At 38.1% G+C, this 11,521-nt stretch overlaps 1 protein-coding gene and 1 pseudogene across 2 annotated transcripts; both read left to right on the top strand.

Moving 5' to 3' along the window:
• Window positions 1-3,200: 3,200 nt before the first annotated feature.
• Window positions 3,201-11,054, top strand: LOC100397634 (pyruvate dehydrogenase E1 component subunit beta, mitochondrial pseudogene; annotated as a pseudogene). Its single transcript, XR_013525552.1, has one exon. The product of XR_013525552.1 is annotated as a pyruvate dehydrogenase E1 component subunit beta, mitochondrial pseudogene (transcript).
• Window positions 5,990-11,054, top strand: LOC144578945 (uncharacterized). Its single transcript, XM_078347364.1, has 2 exons — window positions 5,990-6,071; window positions 7,851-11,054. The coding sequence occupies exon 2, from the start codon at window positions 7,960-7,962 to the stop codon at window positions 8,968-8,970; it is 1,011 nt and encodes a 336-aa protein (XP_078203490.1). The 5' UTR covers window positions 5,990-6,071; window positions 7,851-7,959; the 3' UTR covers window positions 8,971-11,054.
• Window positions 11,055-11,521: the final 467 nt, after the last annotated feature.

Raw genomic sequence — 11,521 nt, 5'->3', positions numbered from 1 at the left:
TCCAACAACGCTCTAATATCCAGAATCTAAAAAATACTTTATTCAACTAGCAAAACCAACCCCATTAAAAAGTGGGCAGAGGACTGCACAGTTCTCAAAAGAAGACATACACGTTGCCAAGAAACATGTGAAAACAAATGCTTATTATCATCCCTAATCATCAGAGTGATGCAAATCAAAACCATTATGAGATACCATCTCACACCAGAATGGTTTTTATTAAAAAGTCAAAAAATCACAGATATTGTTGATACTACAGAGAAAAGGAAACACTTACACACTGATGGTGGGAATACAAATTAGTCCAGGAGATGTTTGGAGATTTCTCAAAGAGGTAAGAGTTCAACTATCATTCGACCCAGGAACTCCATTACTGGGCATATACCTAAGGGAAAATGAATAGTTCTAACAAAAGGACACATGTACCTGTATGTTCACTGCAGTGCAATTCATAACACTAAAAACATGGAATCAACCCAGGTGCCCATCAATGGTGGATAGGATAAAGAAAAATTGGAGAAGGAAGTCTAAGTGGCCTACTATACTGCATGGCAACCATCGTTAATAATAATGTATTATATATTTCAAAATGCTAAAATAATAGATTTTTTAATAGTCTCATCACAAAAAAAGATAAGCTGGTGAGGTGATAGATATGTTAATTAGCTTGACTGCATCTTTTTACAATGTAATATATAACTCAAAATGTCACACTGTACCCCATAAACATATAGGATTATTATTTGTCAATTAATATAAATTAATCCTTTTAAGGATTCAGTTTGAATCAAGTTTTAATTTGAATAATTTACAAACTGACTTTGTATTCCAAGTTAGCATAAATGTTAGGTTTTTCTTGGAAATAGAGCGTCACTTTGTCAACCAGGTTGGAGGGCAGTGGCACAATCACAGCTTACTGTAACCTCAAACTTTTGGACTGAAGAGATACTTCAGCCTCAGCCTCCCAAATAGGTAGAATTACAGGTGTTACCATCACACCTGACAGATTTTTATTTTTATTTTTTTGTAGAGATACGGTCTCACTATGTTGCTCAGGCTGGTCTTGAACCCCTGATCTCACATGATCCTCCCACCTTGTCCTCCCAAAGCACTGGGATTACAGAAACAAGTCATCCTGTGTGGCCAATCATAGGTATATTTTTACACACACCATAAGACCTAACCATTGTCTGTAGAAGTCAGTATAAGGTCATCTATGTTGACCTCCACTGAAAAGAATGCATCAAAAAATTTTAAATTGACAAATAAAAATTGTAATATATTTATGGCATACAATGTGATATTTCGATCTATACGTAAATTATAGAAAAATTCATCAAGCTAGTTAACATATCCATCACCTTACCTACCTATTCTTTTATGGTGAGAACATTAAATCCATTATTTTAGCACTTTTGAAATATATAATACGTTATGATTAACTATGTTCACTATGCAGTTAAATAAATCTCAAAACTGTATTCCTCCTGCCTAATTGAAACGTCTTCATCTGCAGGAGGCTCCTGTGACATGTATGTACAAAGTCTTTCTCCAATACATGTAACTCCCTAATCCCATCTTCCCTGCTGATCTTTCTCCTTTGCCCACAGAACTAACTGTGCCTTAATGTGTTTCTACAGCACTTTACAGTTCACATCCTCTGCAGCCCTTCTTGCACCTTGTTGTATGTCTCTTACTTCTGCTGTAATGAGCTTTCATGAGAGACAATCTTATTCATATTGGTATCCCATAAGTCTGACATAAGCTATATAGGTGCCCACAGATTCTGAGATCCGAGAACAGCATTAGAGTGCAGCAATTAGTTTTTTACTCCAACCATCAACATCTTTCTAGAAGCCCAGATTACTTCCCATGATAACCAATCTCATGGTTTGGACATGGTTTAATGTGACGAGGACAACAGCCTGGTTAGGTTAGGTAGGCTTCAAAGATGTTCCTTGCAACAGGCCTTGAACTGGATAATGGACAGGAATTCCTTGGGGGAGATTACAGACAGTTATTCCAGACAATGAGAATAGTTATGGAGTATGGATGACAAGTCATGGTAAGAACTAAGGGAAAGAGAGCAGCAGAAGCTAAGGCTGGGATAGGAGACAAGCCTAGGTTTGCTTCCAGAGGATTCTGCTGTCCATTCAAAATCTATCTTCTTTCTGAGTATTCCCAGTGGAGATTCCCTTTGTAGCTCAGAGGCTTGGCCTGTCAATGGTGGAAAGGTGCTATACTTTGGCTGATTATGCTGAATCAGATGGTGGGTTCAACCAGCCACAGCCTAGTGGAGGATTACCCCAAGTCTTAGGAAACTCTGACATTATTTATGTACTCATTAATTTATTCAATGTATTGAACAAGCTGTACCCTAAACCCATTTAAACATTTCTCAATTGGCGAGTAAATAAACTAAAAATTTTAGGTATCTACCCCTTACTTCACTACTTCACTCAATGCCTTCTCTCCCTTTTTCTCATATCCCCTCTACATGGATGGGCATTTATTGCTGCAGTGCTCCGCATGGTCCTCCATGCTGAATGTATACAAAGAGCTGGCCTCCACTGGGGACAACTAGTGACTAGTTGAGTAAGCTTTCTCATGACAGCGTTCAGCATTAGAGACAATTTGCCAAAGGTATATCGTAAACTCCTTTAACAGCTTACCCTCTATAAAGCTGATACTTTGGTCTACTCCACGCCTAACTCCAGTGTTATTTTTCAACTGATTTCTGAATTGGGTGGGGAAGATGGGTACCATACACTGAGCCCTATTAAGCACCTAACAATACCCATTCTATTATCCTTTCACTCTATGTTTATTTGGACTTTTAATCTTCCCTTTTCCTTCTTCTTGTCAGCAACCACCAGATCAGAGATCATAGTTGGACTTGTTAGCAATCTGAAAGTATAGGCAAAATTTCTTTGTAGAATAGTTAGAAAATAGTCTCTTTTCACATCACATTATCTATAAAGTGAAGGCACCTTGTCTTTTTCTCAGTTATTAATTCTAAAAGGCTGATACATGTATCAGTCTGTAGCTAAGACACTTCAAACCTCAGAAATGCATTTGTTTATTCATTCACACTGGTATTTGAAATCATCTGAATAGAGTAAGCTGAGCTGTATCTTTGTTTTGGACATAAAAATCTTTCTTTATAGATAGATTAAGTAAATTATATAAAATGATATTGAGGGATAGAGGACACGACCAAGATGGCGGCGGTGTCTGGCTTGGTGTGGAGACACCTTCGCCAGGTCTCCGGGCTGCTGAAGAGGCGCTTTCATAGGACCGCGCCGGCTGCGCTGCAGGTGACAGTTCATGATGCTATAAATCAGGGCATGGATGAGGAGCTGGAAAGAGATGAGAAGGTATTTCTCCTTGGAGAAGAAGTTGCCCAGTACGATGGGGCATACAAGGTTAGTCGAGGGCTATGGAAGAAATATGGAGACAAGAGGATTATTGACACTCCCATATCAGAGATGGGCTTTGCTGGAATTGCTGTAGGTGCAGCTGTGGCTGGGTTGCGGCCCATTTGTGAATTTATGACCTTCAATTTCTCCATGCAAGCCATTGACCAGGTTATAAACTCAGCTGCCAAGACCTACTACATGTCCGGTGGCCTTCAGTCTGTGCCTATAGTCTTCAGGGGGCCCAATGGTGCCTCAGCAGATGTAGCTGCCCAGCACTCACAGTGCTTTGCTGCATGGTATGGGCGCTGCCCAGGCTTAAAGGTGGTCAGTTCCTGGAATTCAGAGGATGCTAAAGGACTTATTAAATCAGCCATTCGGGATAACAATCCAGTGGTGGTGCTAGAGAATGAATTGATGTATGGGGTTCCTTTTGAATTTCCTCCAGAAGCGCAGTCAAAAGATTTTCTAGTTCCTATTGGAAAAGCCAAAATAGAAAGGCAAGGAACACATATAACTGTGGTTTCCCATTCGAGACCTGTGGGCCACTGCTTAGAAGCTGCAGCAGTGCTATCTAAAGAGGGAGTTGAATGTGAGGTGATAAATATGTGTACCATCAGACCAATGGACATGGAAACCATAGAAGCCAGTGTCATGAAGACAAATCACCTTGTAACTGTGGAAGGAGGCTGGCCACAGTTTGGAGTAGGAGCTGAAATCTGTGCCAGGATCATGGAAGGTCCTGCATTCAATTTCCTGGATGCTCCTGCTGTTCGTGTCACTGGTGCTGATGTCCCTATGCCTTATGCAAAGATTCTGGAAGACAACTCTATACCTCAGGTCAAAGACATCATATTTGCAATAAAGAAAACATTAAATATTTAGTTTGGACTTGAATATCAAGTCGTTGAAGTTTATTTGAAATACTTGCTGGCATTGCACCTGGATTCAAGACTTTACTACTAATGAAGAAAAACAATCTCTAAAGCAACAGCAGGTGTTTTTGTACAGGGAGGTTTAAATGTGTTTGTGTATGGAAAACTCTCCATTCTCCTGGCCTAGACGCCATGCTTCCTTTTGTCTGTTACAGTTGCCATGTTCTTTGAATAAAATTGTATGACGTTTTACTGTCTCTCAAAAAAAAAATAAATAAAATGATATTGAAACAACTTATTACTATAAGAAACAAAGAATGCTTAAGTATTCTTAAGTAAGTTAGATACACTCATTTACATTAAACCATACTTATCTTTCATTAAAGTAGATTGAATTTCCTGAATATAATTTAATCAACTATATTATCAGATGGACTTATATTGGATTATAAGTCTTTACTAAGCTTTATTTTGATTAGTCTAAAATAATGAAGTTTAGTTTGTTTTTCAGTTCTGAAAAAAATCTTACTGCTGGCTATAAACCAATAATTACATTTGGCATTTTCTCATATTTATTCTGAAGACTCAAATCTAGCTATTTTTTGAAGGCAAAATTCTAATAATTAAATCCAACTTGGGCTTTTACAAAATCATTCCCTCTGCTAGTGTAAAAAGAGTTACATATTCTGTGTTTCTGAAAATAAATGTATGCCTCTTAGAAATAGTGGGGTCTCTGGAAACATAAATGTTCTGAAAAATTGATTTACAAAACATTAGAAAAATTTACTAAGCAAAATCCTGACAAGCAAATGAAATGACAAGAAATGACTGTGTAGTAAGACAAAGTATGAGTTGGCAAATTAAAACCTATGGCCAAATCTGACTGGCCACTTGTTTTGGTAAAACCTGAAAGCTGAGAATGGTTTTCACATTTTTAGATGGTTAATAAAAATGAAGAATAATATTTCATGCCAAACGAAAATTATACAGGCTGGGTGTGGTGGCTCACACCTGTAATCTCAACACTTTGGGAGGCCGAGGCAGGCAGAACACAAGGTCAGGAGATTGAGACCATCCTGGCTAACACGGTGAAACCTCATCTCTACTAAAAATACAAAATATTATCTGGGCATGGTGGCGCACACCTGCACTCCCAGCTATTCAGTAGGCTGGGGCAGGAGAATCACTTGAACCCAGAAAGTGGAGGTTGTAGTGAGCCAAGATCGAGCCACTGCACTCCCACCTGGGCAACAGAGCGAGACTTCGTCTCAAAAAAAGAAAGAGAAAATTATATAAAATTCAAATTTCAATGTTTGCAAAATATTACTGGAAGACAACCATGCTCACTCAATTTTGTTTTGTTTATGGCTGTTTTTGTTCTAAAATGACATTAAGTTTTGTTGACCATGTAGCATCATGTAGCTGTAATGGAACAGAAGGAGTTAATTAAGTTTACAAGTCATGGACAGACTTTATGTTGTCTTCATTTCCTTATCATTGGGAGTATTCTGAGCTCAGAATTTTCCCAATGCAAAAAAAGGCTCTGAAGAGCCGGACCTGGGAACCTGGCCAGTTCCCTGATCCATTTTGGTAAACACCTCAAGGATGTTAGTTACATGATGAAGACGTGGACAGTGTCCTGACTTGACCTTTTTCTGTTTTAAAAAGTTTAAAAGATTGTTTAGCAGAAGCCGAACTGAGCTTCGATGGTGATTTGGTCTGGACTTGCGAAAACCTGTGCTGCTTTATTGCCGGTGTTGAAGTTTGTGAGCGTCTCTAGGTATCCTTGTAAATAAACTCTTTTTCTTTCTTTGTAAATAAACTCTTTTTCTCTATATACCTCGGCTGGTGTTTTTCTTCCCACGAATCTGCCTGAAAAGATTAGAAAATCCAAGCTTGGTACTGAGCAGTGCTCACAAAAATTGGCGTAGTCGGCAGGATTCGGGGAGAAGGAGTGCATCATGCCTTTCTTTAAAAAAAATGTTAAAATTGTTGTTAGTGAAATTCCTGGTTGGGAAGATCCTGTGTTTGTTTCTGTTGCTCGTAATTGGGCCTCTGGCACTGGCCTAAGTGAAAATTGGGACGGCCGCCTTAGGACGGCTGATCCCGCACAGGTATGTGAAGTTTTGGACCTGGTGCCAGTAGATAAAGGAAAGGAGTTAGCTGCCATTAGTAGACGAGGCTGGATTTTGTTGTCTGCTTATAGCAAACAATACTTAGCTCGCCAAGCTCTTATACAGGAAAAATTGCAGTTAGAAAAAGAATTGGCTGATTTACAAGGCAAATTGTCTATGTTACAATGTCAGAATTTTATCCTCGGTGACCAGGCAAGAATATATCAGGGAGTAGCCGAAAAGGCTGCTGTACGGTGTGCACAGTATAAATATAGAAAACGAAAGGGGAAAGTGAATGCAAAGGAGGTGCATGCTGTCATTGCCACTGCTAAAGCTGATTGGGACCCCGATACTTGGGATGGTGACATTTAGGATGATACTAATGAGGAACCTGATTGGGATGAGCTAGATAAAGAGGCTAGGAAGTATCATCCCCCTCCCTCTACCAAAAAGGAGGCACAAAAATATATTGGCTTATTTGGATACTGGAGACATCATATACCCCATTTGGGAATGCTATTACAACCACTTTTTAAAGTAACTAGGAAAAAATACCAATTTGAATGGACTCAAGATCAACAGGATGCTTTTGAGAGAACTAAAGAGGCAATCCAGCAAGCCTTAGATTTATGGCCCCTACAGTCAGGACCTGTTGAATTAATGACTAGTGTAGAAAGTGAACATGCTAATTGGAGTCTTTGGCAAAAGCAGAATGGTAAATGAGTCCCATTAGGATTTTAGTCTCAAAAATTGCCCCAATGTAAAAACCCATATACCCAGTTAGAGCAACAATTATTAACTGCTTACTGGGCCTTATCTGAAACAGAACATTTAACCACCGATAAAGAAGTAATCTTACGCCCTCAAATTCCAATAATGCAGTGGGTACTTTCTGACCCGGTATCACATAATATTGGACATGCCCAAGAATCCCATGTCATTAAATGGAAATGGTATATACAAAATCGTGCTAAACCAGGCCCCACTGGAGTTTTGCAGCTACATGAAAAGGTTTTTTCCTGCCCAACTGATGAAGGTAATCATGATCAACTTGTTAAACATATTGACAGTAAAGTTTGGGCTAATAAAGGATATGACTCTTTAAGTAAGGAACAACAGAAGCATGCATGGTTTACAGATGGCTCTGCTAAGTACATAGAGGGAAAGTGGCACTGGAAAGCTATAGCGTATAATCCCGCTCTGGATTGTACACTAGAAGCTAGTGGAGCAATCGGCAGCAGCCTGGCTGTGCCTGGAAAAGGAATATGGGGGAGAATGTCATGTGTTCACAGATTCCTGGTCTGTGTAGATAGGATTATTAACTTGGATTGCACAATGGCAGCATGATAATTGGAAGATTTGTGACTGTGATTTATGGGGAAAGGACTTATGGCAAAATATATGGATTGTATTGCAAAGTACTAATGTTTCTGTTTTCCACGTAGACGCTCACGTGCCTACTGATTCTATTGAACGTATTTACAATAAGAAGACTGATCAATTAACTAAAATTAGCTTTAATACTTACCCTGAAGATCATCCCAAGTGCGCAAAATGGGTGCACACGCAAAATGGGTGCACAAACACACTGGACATGCAGGAGCCAAAGCTACGTACAGGTGGGCGCAACAGAGAGGCATATACCTGCCATTAGATGTATGTAAAACCATCACAACACAGTGTCCAGTTTGTAACCAAGAATGGTTGCAAAATGTCCCTCGTATTGTCACAGGAGAATTAGCTCGAGGAAAACAAGCAGCACAAATTTGGCAAACAGATTACATAGGGCCGCTCCCCATTTCTAAAGGGTGCACTTACATATGCACTGTTGTAGATACTTATTCTGGTGTGCTTATTCGATGTCCCTATAAACGGGCCACCCAACAAAATACTCTGAAAACCTTAGATTATATTATTTTATATTATGGAGTGCCATTACAAATACAAAGTGACAACGGATCCCATTTTAAAGGTAAGTTAATTACTGATTACTGTGCTCAATATAATATAGAATGGATTTATCATATACCCTATTACCCACAAGCAGCAGGCCTCATTGAAAGGATGAATGGGTTATTAAAGGAAAAACTACGGAAATTAACCAATCCAATGTATTCAGGATGGAAAACCTTTTTATTACCAGCCTTACAACAACTTAATAATAGACCCCTAACTAGTGGCCAAACCCCGTTGCAACGGATGATATATTCCTCTAATACAGTTGAGATCAGATCCCAAACAACAAATGAGCCTATAACTATCTCCTGGTGGAGATTCCACCCAGATGCAATACAACCTGGGAATGCTACTAGTACTGCTGCAGGTTATGATTTATTTAACTACTCTGTAACTAAATTAAATAGCAAAACTCAACATGTAATACCCACTGGAATAGGTTTACAGTTACCTTCAGGATATTATGGACAAATAGCTGCTCGATCTAGTCTAGCACAAAAAGGAATGACAATCTTAGGGGGAATAATTGATGCAGATTATTACGGTGAAATCAAAGTGTTTTGTTATAACCTTGGTGAAGAAGATATCATCTTGCCTAAAGGCCACTGAATAGCACAACTATTAATAATTCCAGTTTTACAAAACACAGTATGGGAATCACAAAGGTTCCCTCCAAAATCAGCTCATTTAGGATTTGGCAGTACTGATGAAAAGAAACAAATATCAGGTCATGTTTGGGTACAAACATCTCCCCATAAACCATTACAAGCTGGAGAGATAGTAGCACAAGGAAGAAATAACTGTGTATATGTCCTAATTTCCCCTGCTGATACTCCTATATTAGTACCTACTAATCATTTGTTTCATCGTGTATAGATTTGTGTATTTACAGGTATTATTGTTAGCACTCACGTCTGGATTGCTTGGAACATTTCCCCCGGACAAATCTTGTCTCACCAAACTACTTCCAGCAATGGACACATGATTCTACAGTGGGGATGGGTCAACTCCACAAAAGTAAGAAGCCAAGACTCTTACAACTGTTCTGCTAATCAAGTTTGTCACCATACCAATCTTACTATTAGTGGAGATACCAACACTACACTTACCTATTGGATGGGACAGAAACCTGCTCGAGGCATAATTTATAGTAATGATGGTATTACTATTAATGTCACTTCTAAAGTGAATATTTCCTGTTGTCAACAAGATTTAACTACTATTCTATATACTAACATGTTTTCAAAAGCTATTTGGAGAAACCAATTGTCTTGTAATAAAACCACTGCAGAATTTGCATTTAATACTAGTACATATCTCTGGTGTATTAATTCTAGTGCAATCAACAATAGAACTATATGGGCACAACATTTATATGTAATAATTCATAAAACCCTGACATACAGTCAACTTACTATTGTACCACCACATATTGTTATGGCATAATAACCTATTATATACCCCAAAATACTACTATGCTATGTCCCTATCATGTGCTGCCAATTCCATACCCTTATTATTATTTGCAACCAGAATTTTATGGTACCCACATTGACAATAGAAATATAACATATAAAATCAATGATTGTGCTGTAACTACAAAAGCATTAGTATGCACTGATTTACAACAACAGATGGAGCCATGTCTATTGCATTTTTCTGTTAATCATTGTATTTTTACCTTATTACCAGTAAGTGATTACACTGCCCTTTTTGAAGTCCAGCCCCATACATTATGTATTGTATCCAATCAGTCTGAAGTATTGTCATATATGCAAGTTGATTTTCCATTTGTTGGATGTATTTATAATATCTCTATTTTTCTCTGGCATAATTCTACTATTTATTTAACCCCAATCATTGACTATGAAAATATCACTTTCACCCCAATAAGCCTGCCCCAACCAAAGTTGGAAACCTATTTAAATCTAACTACTATATTATATGAAAATAAAGCTTTAAATCAGACATTACAGAAAAGAGATCGACAATTAAGTGAATATAGACTACAAACCACTATAGTAAGTCATAAACTGTAGGACTATTCCCATGCTATAGCAACAGATAGTAATCATAACTGGTGGGATTGGTTATTCACACACTCATCAGTGACATATAGATTCGTCCCACTATTCATGATTGTATTCATTTTAATAGTTATTAGTATATGTAGTTGTTGCTGTTCTTTGTACTTATATCAACACATTAAGAATTTATATGATGCATTTACTTACAACTATTATGTGTATAATAAGTCTGCCCATGCCTAGGGCCGAATTGTAATGGAACAGAAGGAGTTAATTAAGTTTACAAGTCATGGACAGACTTTATGTTGTCTTCATTTCCTTATCATTGGGAGTATTCCGAGCTCAGAATTTTCCCAATGCAAAAAAAGGCTCTGAAGAGCCGGACCTGGGAACCTGGCCAGTTCCCTGATCCAATTTTTGGTAAACACCTCGAGGATGTTAGTTACATGATGAAGACGTGGACAGTGTCCTGACTTGACCCTTTTTTTGTTTTAAAAAGTATAAAAGATTGTTTAGCAGAAGCCGAACTGAGCTTCGATGGTGATTTGGTCTGGACTTGCGAAAACCCGTGCTGCTTTATTGCCAGTGTTGAAGTTTGTGAGCGTCTCTAGGTATCCTTGTAAATAAACTCTTTTTCTTTCTTTGTAAATAAACTCTTTTTCTCTATATACCTCGGCTGGTGCTTTTCTTCCCACGAATCTGCCTGAAAAGATTAGAAAATCCAAGCTTGGTACTGAGCAGTGCTCACAGTAGCCAGCAAAACCCAAATTGTTTACTATGTGGCCCTTTACAGAAAAGTTTGTCAATTCTTGTCATAGAACGTAATGAGAAAGGGGTTTCTATGATATGATCCTACCACTAGCATAAGAGCAGCTATGTAATTCAAAACTGCATGGTCCTAATGTGACATTTCTTTTAATAGTTTCTGACCCGCCAAAGTTAGTAAACATACTTTATATATGACACTGAATCAAGAACATAAATACTTACACAAGATATTCTTTAATACAAAATGTTAGAGGAAATGCTGTGGAAATACATGTTTGTTGATGTGTATTTTCTTTATTATAAATATAAAAATGAAAATGCAGCATATAGGGTCAATGCCTCAAGGAAAAAGGAAATTAAATTCT

Source organism: Callithrix jacchus, chromosome 13 (assembly GCF_049354715.1).
Source record: "Callithrix jacchus isolate 240 chromosome 13, calJac240_pri, whole genome shotgun sequence".
NCBI classification, from domain to species: Eukaryota; Metazoa; Chordata; class Mammalia; order Primates; family Cebidae; genus Callithrix; species Callithrix jacchus.
Note: the sequence above shows the minus strand (reverse complement) of the source record. Positions and strands in the feature narration are given on the sequence as shown.

Excerpts from the sequence above, each read along its gene's own strand:
- LOC144578945 (XM_078347364.1), top strand. The coding sequence starts at position 7,960 with ATGGGTGCACACGCAAAATGGGTGCACAAACACACTGGACATGCAGGA.